The sequence below is a fragment of the Acinonyx jubatus genome, chromosome E4 (genome assembly GCF_027475565.1).
Source record: "Acinonyx jubatus isolate Ajub_Pintada_27869175 chromosome E4, VMU_Ajub_asm_v1.0, whole genome shotgun sequence".
Lineage (NCBI taxonomy): Eukaryota > Metazoa > Chordata > Mammalia > Carnivora > Felidae > Acinonyx > Acinonyx jubatus.
In genome coordinates this window covers 63,810,092-63,826,716 of record NC_069395.1, presented here as the reverse complement: position 1 = coordinate 63,826,716, position 16,625 = coordinate 63,810,092, and the positions used below count along the sequence as shown (strand labels likewise).

The following is a 16,625-nucleotide window of genomic DNA, read 5'->3' as shown; positions in this document are numbered from 1 at the left end:
AAGCAGGCTCCAGGCTCCGAGCTGTCAGCACAGAGCCTGGCGCGGGGCTCGAACTCACAAACCACGATGAGATCATGACCTGAGCTGAAGTCAGACGCTTAACCGACGGAGCCCCCCCAGGCGCCCCTCTTTAATTTTCATTACATTCAAAATACAAGCTCCACTTCGTTATTCCCAGATCCTAATGGACATAAAATAACTCTTGTGAACTGGCTGACCGAAGTTTCTAAATGCTTCCTCTCAACCTCTACGCCCGTCACAGACCGGGAACGGCCCCGCAGACCGCACGCCTGGAGTTGCTCCGGCCAAAGGTATCCTTGCTTATTCAGAACTGGAACTCTTATCTTATAGACGTTGCATCAGAAATGCAGTAAAGTCCACCCGACCTTTCCGCAGAGCTCTAGAAAGTAAATATTGACAGAGAAAGGCTGAGATCACAAAGAAAAGTCGGTGTCTACAACCCTCAACAAAAGAGTTCACCCCTACCGGAGGCCACCTGTACTGTCGCCTTACCCAGCTTTACTTTATCTGAGGCAGAAAAGCACTGAACTCGGTCGGCTGTCTGACGACATAAGCGGGGGTGGTTCGATGCAGACCCTCGGGGGATCCGCAGAGGCGAGGTACGTGCCCGGTTCTGTCCCTTCCTATTCTGGGCCTTGAGAAAGTCACTCGATCTTCTGCTTTGAGGTTCCCATCAGTGACAGGGAGGCAGCATATGAACCGCCTCCCTCTTTGGGATGTGTGAGCCCCCAGCTGTCGTGGAGGAGACCGACAGGGCAAACAGGGAGAGGGTGTGAGGGGAACACGTGCATGTGCGTGTGTGTGCACATGTGCACGTGTGTGTGTGAAACACTAGTCTCTTTCACGTTACATTCCCCCCCCCCACCATACATTGTAAACCCTTTAAACGCAAACCACGTACTTTGAATGCCTTAAACCATTAAGCTCCTAGTGCTATCAGCCTTCACCACAAAGAAAGTAATAATGAGGATTTAGGCAGCCCTACGGATCCTTTCCAGCTCTTTGAAAGCTCCCGCCACAAGCTCTTGCAACCTGAACTCAGTCCAGTGTTTGTTTATTGCTAACATCACCGGGGCTCCCGCCACCACCATCGACAGGCCCCTCCACTCTGGGTTCACCCCCGTGTTTCCATTCGGACCCTGGGCCATCCCAGCCTGTCTCGTGTCCACACGCTTTCCCTGCTCCAAAGCACTGCTGGGTTCCTTGCTGCGGGAAACACTCGTTCGCCCTAAACACTGGCCATCAGGGGTCCTAACCTCCCATCTCTTCCTGCTTCAAATCCCTCTTCTGGTGTTTTCTGCGAGTGACCTGTAAAAGTCTCTGGGTGGAGCCTGAGCTGAGGCTTCTCACATTCAGAGTATTTCAGGTCAGGAAGGTGCACAGGAGGTCAACCCACATCTGAGCAGTGAATGTTCTCCTCAGCATCAAAGCCAGTCACCCAAGGTAAGTTTGATTTCCCTCGGTGAGGGGGATCTCAATCTGTCCCAGGGCAGTTCGAATGGTGTGCAAATTGTCCTTCATTCTGAGCTGGGAGAGCCGAGCCGGAGGGTGTCGGAGCTGAGCTCCAGTGTCAGGTTTTATTCAGCCTTTGCCCACACGCTTCGGTGTTTTATAGAACCCACCAAATCCTTCTCTCACACGACGGCCCAAGAGACAGCCGAGGGCCGTCTTCTCCAGACTAGCCCCGCGTGACATGGCTTCCTAGTTCCTCAGTACTCTCGTCACCCGCCTCTGGACATGCTCTCCTAACCCACCTAGGTCCTGGGATCCTCCGCACTTGGAGCATGTCCACGCATTCCGTTCCATCCCTTTCTTCCCTTCCTGAATGGCAGAGACACGGCCCCCCGGTTAGTTGGCTCAATGATCCCAGACAACATAGAAAGGCACGTACAGATGGAACTAACACAATAGCGCCCGTGGTCAGGCGGCCAGCACGTGCACGCGGTAGACCACCTTGTCCGCGGTTTTGCTCGCCACGGTTTCAGGTATCCGCGGTTGACCTCAAGCAGGAAGCAGACGATCCTCGTTCAGACACAGCGTCAGAGGTCAACAGCAGCCTAACGCCACATCGCAACTCCGCGTCCTCGCCTCACGTCGCCTCACCACGGAGGGCATTTTACCATGTGACGTCACGAAAGAAGGGTGCGTGCAGGACAGGAAGATATTTTGAGACAGAGACCACATTCACCTAACTTTTCTACAGTATGTGGTGATAACTGTTCTATTTTATTGCTAGTTATCGCAGCTAACCTCTTGCCGTGCCTCATTTATTAACTGAACTTCCTCATGGGCAGGTCCGTATGGGAGAAAACAGTGCACACATAGGGTTCGGTACTATCCACAGCTGCAGGCATGCACTGGGGGCCTTGGAGTGTACCCCCCGTGGCTAAGAGGAGACTACTGTATTTCCTGTTACCTCCCATACACTCAGGTCGGCCCCACTGTGCACAGGACAATAAACACAGCACCGACCTACAATGAGAATCTCAGGGCCGGTGTTCTGACAAGCCTATGCGCTGCCTTTATTGTAGTTTTAAAAAAATTTGTTCATGTTTATTTCGTTTTGAGAAAGGGAGAGACAGAGCGTGAGCAGGGGAGAGGCAGACATAAAACCTGAAGCAGGCTCCGAGCTGTCAGCACAGAGCCCGACGCGGGGCTCGAACTCACGGACCGCGAGATCGTGACCTGAGCCGAAGTCGGACGCTCAACCGACGGAGCCACCCAGGAGCCCCTGTAGTTGTTTTTAACACAGGACACCAGCCTCTGTTCCTCCTCTGATTGCTCCTGTCCTAATCACAGTCCCTTCCTCATGTTGGTGCTTTGGACATTACCATGCACAAGGATGGCAAGAAGAAACACACGGTACTCCTTCTTCCCGACATACTAGCTGAGTCCAAACATTTACAATGATTGATCTTAGCCTTCAGGGAAATCTTGAGGTGCTGTCCTCGTTTCATAGAGGAGGAAACTGAGGCAGACCGTAACTCGAGCCACAGGCGTCTTCTGATTTCCGATCCGCGGTCATGTGTCCTACCTCCTGCTCGCCCAGGAGCTCGTGAATCTTAGAAGAAGTTTTCTAAAGTGAAGTTCCCAGGATCGAATAATGAATCACAGAGGAAACCAAAAAAAAATAAAAATAAAAATAAATAAATAAAGCAGAGGAATCTGGTTTCCATTTCTGGCTTTGCTATAAATTAACTCATACTTTGACTTTCTTGGTCCTCAGTTTCCTCCTTCATAAAACAAGGGGACTGAATTAGACGATCCCAAAAGTGCCTTCTGCTCAGCTGTCTTTTGTCTCCTGCCCTGTCTCTGCTCCACTGCTAAAATTAGGCAGAAAACATTGTTGAAATACCTTTTGGTTTTTGTTTCTCATGTCTCTAAAGTCTCTAAGATTAGCCGGATAGTATATGGTAACTATCCACATACAAAAAAAAAAAACGAAAAAAAAAACCTACTATCTCTTCAATAGTTAATTTTGAAGCAGTTTGTTTTCTGTGACGAGGATGTAAATCTGGAAACACCAACCACAGGGCTGTGCCCACAAAAGTCCTCATCCCAGGAGGACATCCTTAGAGCCACGTATTCTTATGGCGGTGGCTCTCGACCCAGGGCACACATGGTAAGGTCTGGAGACCTTTCTGGTTGTCACAACTGGGGAAGATGCTTTAGGAATCTCGTGAGCAGGGGCCAAGGACGCTGCTAAGAACCCTGTGACGCAGAGGACAGTCCCCCACCACAGAGCTGTCTGGCCCAACCTGTCAGCAGTCCGAGGTTGAGAAGCCCTGTCAGAAAGAGTCAAGTCCAAGAGCGGCCCCAGACTCTTCCTGGTGCTTTAGCTAATGCGGCGCACGCGAGAGGCTAACCAGGCGGGCTCGTCCGAAAGAACTGAGGCTCTGGGACGCCCCTCTTACCTGGCGAAGAAGGAAGCGGCCACCGAGGTGCCTGTGGAGGTCTCGCTGGCCACGCAGGAGCCCTGTGAGGCCGGGACGCCGCAGGCCGAAGGCTTGTCTGCATTGTAGCGATTCAGCGCTGCCTCGGTCAGGCCCTCCCGGCCCGTCTCCGTCATCAGCTGGGAGATCTGACAAGGAAAACAGACACTGAGCTCAATACCTGTGGCTCATTGCACTTCCCCAGCACCGCTGACGGCATCCCTCTCTGCTGGGGCAAGCGGGCCCCAGGGCAGGTGGGGAGGGGGCACTGTGGGGGCTCAGGGCCTCTCAGAGGCTATTTTCTAGCATTTTAGCCCCGGGGCACCTCCTCATTTTCATTAAAAATAATGGAATAAAATCACCCCCCTGACACTGTTGAGTTTTGATTATGCCTGTGTTTCCTGTCCATTTGGAGAGGAAAGCCTGAGCCATTACCACGGTTTGCGGCCCCAGACCAGAGGAGAAACATCAACTGCTGGCCCAGATGCCGACAGACGGGTGGGGCAAAGACATCATTAAAGGAGAGGTGAGCCTGCTAACAAAGTGAGGAGTTAATTGAAACACTTGTTGTGGTTTCGGGGAGCAGTCAGCAAACAGCACCAAGAGAAGCTCAGAGAAACGGATACAGCCCCCATGGATTACCAAGTGGTCCCTTTTTGGAGGATTTCAACCATTTCAACAGACTTGATTTTCCTACTCATTCATTAAGATAAATGGCTTCCATTTTATTTGCAATGGTCCTCTGGATTGGGGCTGGGTCTGTTTTACCAAAACCCACAGGATACGCTAGGAAGAACCATACTTGTGGGCAAAATGAGAATCTTATGTAGAAATATACTTTCAAGGAGTGCTAATTCCACGACAAATGTAATAATTATGTGGGCAAAGCCTAAGCATGCTATTTGGAAAGCCTGTTACTTTAAAACTTCAGCCCATGCACAAAAGGGAAAAAAAATGTTAGTTTTACAAAAGAAAGAAAGAGAAAAAAGAAAGGAAAAGAAAGGAAAGAAAGAGAAAAAAGAAAAAGAAAGGAAGGAAAGAAAAAAAGGAAGGAAAGAAAGAAAAAGAAAGGAAAGGAGAAAAGGAAAGGAAAGGAAAGAAGGAAGGAAGGAATAAAAAAAGAAAGAAAGAAAGAAAGGGAAAGGAGAAAAGAAAAGGAAAGGAAAGGAAAGAAGGAAGGAATAAAGAAAAAAACAAAGAGAAAGAAAGAAAGAAAGAAAGAAAGAAAGAAAGAAAGAGAAAGGAAAGGAGGAAAGGAAAGAAGGAAAGAAGGAAGGAGGAAAGAAAGAAAGAAAGAAAGAAAGAAAGAAAGAAAGAAAGAAAGAAAGAAAGAAAAAGAAAGGAAAGGAGGAAAGGAAAGAAGGAAAGAAGGAGGAAAGAAAGAACGAAAGAAAAGAAAGAAAGAGAAAGAAAGAAAGAAACTTTAGTTTAAAAAAAGAGTCTGCAGCCAGTTCAAGCCTCTTAAATGCTGAGTGGAAAATCCTTCTAATTGCCTAGAAAATACAAGTACAATGAAGCAAAGATCAGGAACAGTTTCCACTTTGTAACTGAGCAGGCCAGGAGGCCAGTGAAAGCGTCCCATTTGTTAACCTTTGAACATAAAAACATTTGTACTTTTCATTATTAGCAGAACAGCCATTACTCTGAGGTCCATTCACTTGAAACTTTGCTTAAATTCATGCTCTTACTTGGAAAGCTTTGGCATTTGCAGCTGAAATTTTGCCAACACATACTTTCTTACTCTCATTCATTCAACGGGCTGTTAGGAAACCTGACCCACGTAAGAGGGCCCAGGAAGGAGGCGGCAAAAGTAGCCCATGGCCGGGAGAACATTCCGTGCACTCAGCAAGGGCTGCTGCCCATCCTGGGGGCCTGTCACCTGTCCTTGGGCTTCTGCTACTGTCTGCAGGGCGAGGGCTCCGCTCGACCAGCTGCCGCCACTAAATAGCACTTATGAAGCTCCCGTGGTCCAGGGTGCCGTCCCCAACCACGTCCAAAACTATGCCCAGAACCCACAGCACCATCTTGCTTCATGAGGTAGCTACAATCTACCATACACACGCTGGTTTGGTGCACATCTGATGGCAGTCAGGATAGCAGTGAGTGAATGCACCGCCAAATGTGTTACCAAGTATGTCCGTAGGCTCACGAACGCGGCTGTCACCTGATCTCTGCCTGCGGTGTTTCCTTTTCATTTCTGAAACTCTTCTGCCTCCCTGTGTAAGAAAGACCCTTGCAGGTGCCCTACAAACCCACAGAGAAGCCACCAGGATGTGGGTGGCGAATGGCGAGAGGCCTGACACAGAGGCACAGGCTTCTAGGTGCTTCCAGGTCCCCGAGTCTGGCCCGGGATGAATGCAAGCATCCTGTGGGCTCGTGGCTTTCAGGAATGTCACTAAACAGATGAACTTCAATGCACCGTCCTCCTTAAAAGGCAGCTAGCTGCTGGCTATCTTTGCCGGGCAAGATTGGATCTCTCTTTTCAAAAAAAAAAAAAAAGTAGGGATTCGTGGACATGGGACACTCCATTCCCAAACCTGTAAGTAGAATTATTCAATAATCGATGGTTCTTAGAAATCAGAAACACAGAATGACTTAGAGCTAGAAGGGACCGCCAAGATCCTCCCCTTCAAAACCCCTTTTCTTACGCAAGGAAAACAGGAGCACAGAAGTGATTCGCCCAAGACAATGTGAAACTGAGCACAGGACCCTGACGCTCAGGCCAGTCCTAGCCCCTCTTTCACTCCTATACTCTCTCTCTTCCTCCCTCCCTTCCTCCTAATTAAAAATATTTTTAAACAGATACAAAAAACATCAAATAATAATAAAACACATACAGGTAGATCCAGTAACATGATCAATGAATGTTAGCATTTTACTTATCTCAGAAAATATTTTTTTAAGTGTCTTTATTTATTTTGAGAGAGAGGGTGAGCACAAGCAGGGAAGGGGCAGAGAGAGAAGGAGAGAGAGAATCTCAAGCAGGCTCAGCACTGTCAGCGCAGAGCCCGACTCGGGGTTCGAATTCACGAACCGTGAGATCATGTCCTGAGCTGAAATTCAGTTGGACGCTTAACCGAGTCACCCAGTCACCCCAGAAAAAAAAAAAATTTTTTTTTGAAGAAACCAAACGCTATATAAACTTGAAACTGTCTAGGTCCCTGGTCACACTGCCCTTCCTCCCAGCACCCCGATTTTAGACACAGTGTGAGGATCTGGGTGGGGGGCAGTCCATGCCTTCCATTGCATCCCCTTCCCCCTCTAAGAGCTTGGCTGAGCTCGCTTTGTGCTTTCTCTCGAGCATTCTCCGGTTTTTGTTCTGCTTGTTCCACAATGGGAAGAAGGGTCCCCCCCAAATGCCTGCTCTTTTAGGCTCTGGCCACCAGTAAATTCACGTTTTCATTGGTGTTTATGCCCAATAGCCTCTCCAGGGATTGTAAGCTTTCAGAAATAATATACAAATAAGCTACAGAAATAGCTACAGTCGTTCCAACTTATCTCCCCTCACTCTCTGCCCGACAGGGTTCTGGACTTCCTTAAGCTCCTCAAACATACCCACTGCTCCTCTTGCCACAAAGTCTTTGCACATGCCTTCGCACTTGATCTGGAATGTTTCTACGTTTTGTTCACATCCAAGCTCAAGAACTACTTCCTCAGAGAAGCGTTCTTCCAGACTCCTTCCAGCCTCTGGTGGATGCTGTTACAGAGGGGTGGTCTCTTCCTTCAGTGTCTTTACCTGGGTTCCGATGATGCATTTAACCAAAGATCACTGTTTCTCAAAACCCTAGGACGGTGGGACTGGGGTTGGTGTGCCCACCACTGTGTCCATGAAAATCAACCCAGTGCCTGGCACGCGGAGATGGTTAAAACATGTTTGTGGAGTAAATCTGAGCGATTCTGATTTTCTACTTATTCTCTACATGTATCTAATTAAATCTTTTTTCCTTAAGTCACTGAAGTAAGAAGACTTGGTTCCTGTTATGGCTTTCCTATTTTGTTGGACTGTTGGGACACGGCAGGATTTTCCCCCTTGCCTGTCAGCACCCAAGTGTAATGTTTTGGTTCCACTGTGTGCTAGTTTAGGGATGAAAAGCTGCCTCCTTTAGAGTCTACAGATTCATTTGCTCATCTCTTCATGGAAACAATCATGTATTGGGTACTTAGTATGTATAGCTACTGTGCGAGGCCCCTTCCCTTCCCTTCCCTTCCCTTCCCTTCCCTTCCCTTCTTCCTTTCCCTTCCTTTCCCTTCCCCTCCCCTCCCTTCCCTCCCCCTCCTTTCCCATCCCCTCCCCCTCCCTTCCTTTCCTTTCCCTCCCCCTCCCTTCCTTCCCCTCCCCTCCCCCTCCCTTCCTTTCCCTTCCCTCCCCCTCCCTTCCCTTCCATTCCCTTCTCTTCCCTTCCCTTCCCTTCCCTTCCCTTCCCTTCCCTTCCCTTCCTCCCTCTCTCCCTCCCTTCCTTTTCTTGTTGCCTAGAACCCACTGGCAGTCAATAAGACTGTACAAAGACAGTCCATAAGGCAGCTGGCCTAAAGCAACTTGTATTATCTCTGTTTAGCCAAATCTTTGCCATTCTGAAAAATGGTGGAGCTAGACTTGTTCTTAGGAAAAGCAGCTCTCGCTGCTTTAATTTAACAATTAAAGTCATATCCTTTCTAGGGACGCCCGGGCGGCTCAGTCGGTTGATTTCGGACTTTCCCTCTCGCTCTGCCTCTCCCTTGCTCTCTCTCTCTCTCTCTCTCAAAAACTAAACTTTAAAAAGTCATATGCATTCTAGAGCATTCTGAGAGAGAGGGAGCCCCCTTGTTAGATCAGCTATCATCTTTCACACACATGGTTGCCAGGAGTTCTTACTGAGGTTCCATCATGCTTGGCACCAAGAATTTACTTTGCCTCAAGCCTGCCAACTACCCGTAGGACAATACCGTAAGTTGTAAGTGGATTGTTCCATTACAGAAGAAACAAAATAATGAAAGATGATGAAATTTGGCAACGAGAGAGCTGTTCCCACTCAAATTCTGTCTGTGGCTCTGTGAAACGGCAATAGCCAGTCACCGAATTGGTTCTCCACCAAGCAGAGAAGGTTGAAAGACCTGTATCCATGACAATTACATCATCAGTAATAAGGATGCCCTGATATCTGTCTACCCCTCTGGCTTTGATAAACCTCTTCTCCTACGAGCCTCATCGGAAACCATCATTATTGGGTTAGGTAGACAGCTTGGCTATCATTCCCATTTTGCAGATGAGGAAACAGACCCGCAGGAGTTGTTTACGTAATAGCTTCAGCACCAGGCAGATTCAGAGAAGTAAACTTGGCCTAGTCATTGGCCTCGGGAGATGTAAAGAAGGCTCTCTGGAAAAACTTGCTGTCGGCCAAAGACACGTGTTCTCCCTCCAACGGAAAGGGGTGTGTGGGTGATTCGATAGTGGGGAGCCTACGAAATGTGGTATCAGCCAAATGTTTAAGTCAAAGAGGGCCTCGGGGGACCAGAAGAACAAAGGCGGTGTGCGCCTGCTCGGTGTCTGCGGGGTGAGCAGCAGGTGCGGGCCCGGGGCTCGGAGGTGGGGGTGAGGCAGGGGCCCCCCGTCGGCTTCCCACCAACATGGATGAGAGGGCCGCCTCACACGCCTCGGGCCTCATGGGGATCCCCTCAGCCGTGAGGGATGAACCCCAGAGCCGGTTCTCAGGAGCCATGGTCCTTAAGGACTGGAGGGGTTTACGCTCCATGATTGTCTGGTGATAAGGCTAACACCTCCCCCACCCACGTTCCCGAGCTGTCCCCCACCCCTGGAGGCATGCCACCCACTCAGGGGCATTCTCCTCCAGGGTACCCAACTTTATCTCAGGACAAGCACCTCTCCTACCAATGTGGGGGGCTCCCCGGTCCCCCGATTCAAAAGTGAGTCTAAGAGGGTCCACCTGTTTTGCTCCCAGTCATAAATACACACCCTGTTCTCTTTGTAAAAATCTGCCTGGAAGACTGGCTACTCCAAAGGGCAAGCAGAGGTTCCTGGAGAACTCGGCCCTTTCTGGCCACCTCTGCAGCCCCGCCTCCAGTTCTGTAAGCCCCACCTCCACCTCTATAAGCCACACCTCCAGCTCTGTAAGCCCCGCCTTCATCTCTTCAGCCCCAGCTCCACCTCTGTAAGCCCCGCCTCCACCTCTACAGCCCCGCCTCCAGCTCTGTAAGCCCCACCTCCAGCTGTGGAAGCCTCACCTCCACCTCTGCAGCCCCACCTCCACCTCTCTAAGCCCCGCCTCCACCTCTGCAGCTCCCAGGGCCGATGGGGATACAGTAGGCAGATACGAAGGGTGGGCTGTACCTTCCGTGGGTCCCCACACGGCCCTCACTGCAGTCCTGAGATTGTCACCTAAATAAACTGCAATCTAAGAGAATGTAACCAGTTTCCCCACAAGGAAAGAGACAGTCGGAAAGATTAAGTGAGTCAGGAGCTAGGGCTGGGCCCAGAGATGTTGCTCTGGGATGATTTCTATCCTGCCCCTGCCTTCAGGTCACCCCCCTTCCCCCACCAGCTGCCCCTCAAGGCCGAGCCTGTCTCAGCATGGCTCTCGGGGCCCCTGCAATCCACTGAAGGAGAAAATACCCAAGACAGCGGGGACCCCCGAAACTTTATCTTTCTTCACTGCATAATTTGGAATCAGGAGGCTTCTTTTTGTTTTTTACTTTTTTTTAAGTTTATTTATCTTGAGAGAGAGAGACAGTGGGAGCAGGAGAGGGACAGAGAGAGAGGGAGAAACAGAATCCCAAGCAGGCTCCACGCTGTCAGCACAGAGCCTGAGGTGGGATCTCACCAACTGTGAGATCATGACCTGAGCTGAAATCAAGAGTCTAGGACGCTCAACCGCCTGAGCCACCCAGGCACCCCACGGAGCCTTATTTTTATAAGACTATATGGTTTACCTCTGCTTTTCAGACTGTTCAGCATTAACTTTTCTTTCATGATTCTATGAAAGGTACATGAATCTTCTGTGAAAACACAGATTCCCAAACCTCCAACTATCCATCCAACACATTTGTAAAAACCTAAAGTTCCGGTGGCAGGGATTCATTGTCACCAGGGAGCGTACATGTCACTGTCACCATCTAGAAGCAACAAACCAAATGCTTGCTGAGGGTCCTAATCATGAACTTAGGGTGGGGGTGGGGGGGGGACTAATTTTCACCACTGGATTTTGTTGTTTAGTTCTCTCTCTTTTTTTTTTTTTAATGTTTATTTTTTGAGAGACACAGGGAGAGACAGGGTGTGAGCAGGGAAGGGGCAGAGAGAGAGGGAGACACAGAACCTGAAGCAGGCTCCAGGCTCTGAGCTGTCAGCACAGAGCCCAACGCGGGGCTCGAACTCACACACCATGAGATCTCATGACCTGGGCCTAAGTCGGATGCTTAACTGACTGAGCCACCCAGGTGCCCCTTTTTAGTTCTGACTAAAACCTGCTTTTAGCTCTATCTCGGTTACACGGGACCATTTCACGAAAGTAACAGTATCTGTTGCTTTCAAAACGTGTGTGCATTTGCACACGTGTGTGTGTGCTTGCACATGTGGGGTCCTCAGTTGCCTGAGGTTCCCAGTTCTCATTCATGGGTACAGGTTGGTCCTTTTTACAATCTTTTAATTATTTATTTATTTATTTTAATTAAAAAAGCATGAACAGGGGAGGAATAGAGAGAGAAGGACACAGAATCCGAAGCGGGCTCCAGGTTCCGAGCTGTCAGCACAGAGCCCGACACGGGTTCAAACCCACGAACCATGAGATCATGACCTGAGCCGAAGTCGAACGCTTAACCGACTGAGCCACCCAGGCGCCCCGACTCTGTATCTGTTAATCTTAGGTGAGATTCATGTCTTTCAGCCACATTTAAATTTTTGCACAGATACCTCAGTATGAGGAAAACTATATGTGTCCCCTCAGAAAAAGTAAATCTTACATTTGGTTATGATCTTGACCACGGAAACAAGGCAGAAGATGTCTGGGCTCTTCTAAACCAAGGTTGGTTCCACACTGCAAATCACAATGTGTAAGCCATTGACCTTTGACTTCCCTGCTGACGGGAACGGCTGAGAGCTTCGAGTGTGCCGGCATGGGGGTTCATCTTAAATGGCATTATTGACCCAGAAAGTCACCTCCTCTGACTCCGACAAGGCAGCCAGGAATAGATACCAACGGTATCTATTTCCTGCACAGAGACATCCACGGACAACAAACATCTCCTCCGTCTTTATGTCTGATGACATTATGACCCCCAAAGCCCAGAAAATACCATCTAATAGCATTTTCTCTCAGGCAATTGATATCTCACTGTTGGGGGAACATCTCTTTTATTATTATTTATTGTTTCCACTGTCACTTAACATTTTTGCAGCTCTGCAAACAGTGGGCGCTCAATAAATATTTTGGTCTGGAAGCCAGGATGAGGATGGGGCTACAGAAAGCCCCCGCCTGAACTCAGCTCTGGTTCCACAGCGTCTGATTTCGGCACACCTGCCCGAGTCAAACGCCGTCCTCCTTTACCTTCCTTCGCGCGGGCCAAATCACACCGAACAGTCGGCTAACATTCTTTCCCTAACGCGGTGCTCCCCACGGACTGGTTCTGGTCTTTTCTCCTTCCTCCGCTGTCCAGCCGCACCCCCTCGGCCAGCACCAAGGGGCCACGACGGGGTTCTTATGTCCCAGGCCTGGATGTTTGATTACCCTTATTATCTTAGCTTGCTTTGGCTATAAATTTTATTAGTGGCCATAAAATTATCCATCCACAGCATTTGACTCCGTGACCTCTCGCAAAAGAGAATTCCATTCACCGGCGCTGCCCAGGGCCGAGGAGAGCTGCCTCTTCTTCCCCCTCGATTTACAGCCTCACCTTCGTCCCGGGTCCTGCCCCGTGCGGCGAGACTCGGCAAACAGAAAAGGCTGTCGCGTTTCAGGATTTCGTGGTCAGGGCTGAAATCTGGCCCCTCGGCACCTGCTGGCTGTTTGCTCACTCTGTGTGTTGCTAAAAGGTAAAGCCCACATGTTCTAGAAAAAGAGCGGGGTGCTGGAAGACGCGATGGGCCAGCAGCATTTCGGTTTTGGACTCTTCCCTTCCATTTCTTGCTTCCAAGATGTGCAGCTCAAGGCAGAGCTCAGATAACCCTACGAAGAATGTCTTGTAACGAGGGCTAACTCTTGCCGTCGAGCTTATGAGATTTCTACAGGTGCGTTTGACCTCACCTGCAGGATGCTGGGTCGCAATGATTTTAACGCGTAATACCCAATTATGTGTTGTGGGGTGGTTTGGGTGACATATTCCATGACATACAAGGATACAAGGAGTCCAGCCGGAGAGGACTCTGTGGAACAACAGCAAGCACCCTCCCCCATCGTCATCATGCTTGTCGCCATTTCTGAGTACCGGCCACGAGCCAGATTCTGTCTGAAGACCTTTAGGTACGTGTTGTCATAGCCAATCCCGACAACAATTCCGTGAAGTGGGCACAATGATCACCAAAGAAGAGCTTCAACTCTGCCACACGGAAAATCCCCAGACAGGTAATGCCACTGGGCTTGGTTCCTATTCTTGAGTGTCTCTTGTTCCCGAGAAAGTACAGGTCCTCAATGACGCTGCCCATCGGGAAATGGGGCAACAGAGAAACACTTTGCTAACGAGTGGAGAAAAAGATCATCTGAAGAATTTTTCAACATGCACCAACGGCTCGTTCTATCCAGCGTTTTGTGACTTTTATGACCAAACTGAAATAAAACCAAATGGTCTGAATCTTTCTGTAAGTGCTTTCACTCACAATCTGCAACCAAGTGAACTCGGGCCGAGGAGTTGAGAGGAAATCACAGTCCTGATGAATCCAGATCTGACATCACGGCTGAGCCAGAGGCTCCTTCAAGGTCAGCTCTCAAACTCTGAGAGGACTAACCCCTTTTGCATGTACTGAATCACCCAGGGGCTGTTCTGCTCCTGGGGGAAGGTTACCTTTGGTTCCCACCGCCAAATACTCAACCATGAGCCAACAGGTCCCGGGCAGTGTTACCCACACTGAATGATCAGGGCCATCCCTCTCCGTGTGTTCCCCAGACCTGTCCTCACAATCCCAAAGCATCTGTGTGTTTTATAATTGCCTGTCACTGGTCTCTCTCTCCCAACCAGATGGCAGGCTCAGGAAGGACAGGCACTGGGTCTCATTCACCTCAGTATGACAGTCTCAACACGGAATATATCTGATGAACACATCAATTAATACATGCATTAAATACAAGCAAATAAAAATGAACTTAATTTAGGGGCACCTGGGGGGCTCAGTCAGTTAAGTGTCCAACTCTTGATCCAGGCTCAGGTCACAATCTCACGGTTCATGGGTTCGAGCCCCGCATCTGGCTCTGCGCGGCCATTGTGGAACCTGCTTGGGATTCTCTCTCCTTCCCTCTCTCTCTGCCCCTCCCCTGCTTGTCCTCTCTTACTCTCTCTCTCTCAAAAAAACAAATAAATAAACGAACATACTTTTTAAAAAATGAACTTAATTTAGTTGGGTTGGGGTTGCCTGGAGTCTGTTTGTTTTGAAGAGATGAAGGTTATTTTCACCTGGTTTAAAAAACAATGAATAGAGTACATAAAGCTTTCTGCAATAAAATGAAGGTATTCAGCATGTAATTAACTGAGTATAGTGGTGAGACCAATGACTGGGGGAGGCGGGGGGCAAAGAAGGAACAAAGAAACAAAGAAAAAAGAGAGAAAAGAGAAGAATGAGAGAAAAGCTAAAAAAAACATACATACATAAAAAGGTAAACAAGGAGAGGAAACCAGCAACTGTTCCTCTCAATCAGCTGGGTATGAGCACGTGCCAGCCCCAGCTGGGGAGCTGGAATGCTCTGGAATGTTGGGCGAGTGATCCTAGCAAGTCGGTTTCTTTCTTTTCTTTTCTTTTCTTTTTTTTAATTTTTATTTGTTTTTGAGAGAGACAGACAGAATGCGAGTGGGTTAGGGGCAGAGAGAGAGGGAGACACAGAATCCGAAGCAGGCTCCAGGCTCCGAGCTGTCAGCGCAGAGCCCAACGTGGGGCTCGAACTCACGAGCTGTGAGATCATGACCTGAGCCGAAGTTGGACGCTCAACCGACTGAGCCACCCAGGCGCCCCCTAGCAAGACGGTTTCTAGGAGAGGAGCAGTCAAGGCCAGAGCCCGAAGCCAGTACCAGACAAGAGCTTCAGAACCCTGAGGTGCTGGATGAGAAAATGCAGAAGAAACTCTGAAATGTAAAGATCGTGTCAAAATGATGCAGCCGTTCCCTTTCACCTTTCCATTAAAAACAAAAACAAGTCCTAACCTTTAAAGAAAAGGGCTTAGCAGGGTTGAATGTCTGAATGTCTGCATTACGTAATTTTGCAGAATGGTGTGGATTGTAAGTCACGCGCCCAAGGAGAAGCACAAGAAGAGTAAGAGACTGGACGTTAGGTTACCTGGAGCAGACGCAGCACAGCGCTTAATTCGCACACGGAGCCTGGCCTTTTCCACCCGGTTTCCCGCTGCTGCGTTTTGTCTGGAGAGCACATCAGCATGCGTCTTGAATGCTTGGAAAGCTTTCAAGAAAACCAGCCGTGCGTCATGGCCTGGAATTTAAAATGTGCATTCCTTGGGGGCACTTTTACTTCCTCATATTTTCCTTGAGCTCCCGTGAGGAAAAGTCAACAGGGGCCTTGTAGACAATCCTTGGCTCTAAGTGACCCACCAAGATGTGCACAAAGCAACCTTGCATCTTGGGCAAAACAGAGGACACGTTGTTGGGAACCTAACGGAGGCAAGCACACGCATCGCAGGTGCACGCACGTGCGCACACACACACACACACACACACACACACGTGCGCTCCTCGGGAGCCTAGGGATGGTGGAAGTGAGGCAGGGGGTGATGCCTGCAGCTGTTGGAGCCCTGACACCAGGAGCCACGAGAGCACAGGAGGTGTTTGGGGCTCAAATCAGCCAAGGGAGGGGCTTTTCCTCGTTCAGAGCCCATTCAAGGAAGCTGGCAGCACTGGGACTCATCCTAGATTATAGGATTTATTCTGCTCTGCCCTGGCCAGCTCAAAACCACAGCCACAAAAGAAAGGTGCCTAGTCCCAGAGACAGGCTGGACCAAATGGAATTGCCAGTGTAATCCCGGTGCCCAGCAAAGGGTGCGCGGTGCATTTGGCACTCAGGAAATGCTGCACGGAATGGTAAGAGCGAAGTCTGGGCCTGGCTTGGGGGAACGCAACATGGCGGACTTTGGGCAAGTCATTTCGCCTCTCTTAGCCCTAATTTCCCCAGCTGGGGGGGGTCACGTGACCATGTCTGGGATGAAATGAGATAATGCAGCTGAATGTGCTCTGTGGTTCTAATTTTGTTTTAATGTTTATTTATTTTAGAGAGAGAGAGAGAGACAGACAGAGCATGGGTGGGGGAGGGGCAGAGAGAGAGGGAGACCCAGAATCCGAAGCAGGCTCCAGGCTCTGAGCTGTCAGCACAGAGCCCGACACGGGACTCGAACCCACGAACTGTGAGATCACGACCTGAGCTGAAGTCAGACGCTTAACCGACTGAGCCACCCACGCGCCCCTTGCCCTGTGGGACAAATATAAAGCAGGGACATTTAGAAATAAATCCTCCTGTTTCATCTTGAGAGTGTCTTC

General features: G+C 49.4%; 1 protein-coding gene across 3 annotated transcripts in view; it reads right to left on the bottom strand.

The window, feature by feature from the left end:
• KIF26B (kinesin family member 26B) overlaps positions 1–16,625 on the bottom strand; it is a 469,574-nt gene that overhangs the window by 248,893 nt on the left and 204,056 nt on the right. For 2 of the 3 annotated variants that reach the window (XM_053209472.1, XM_053209473.1), the window contains one exon: positions 3,936–4,102. In XM_053209472.1, coding sequence (XP_053065447.1) covers positions 3,936–4,102 — 167 coding nt within the window. Of the gene's footprint in view, positions 1–3,935; positions 4,103–15,417; positions 15,720–16,625 lie in introns of those variants that run through there. The other variant, XM_053209474.1, reaches the window with a different exon arrangement.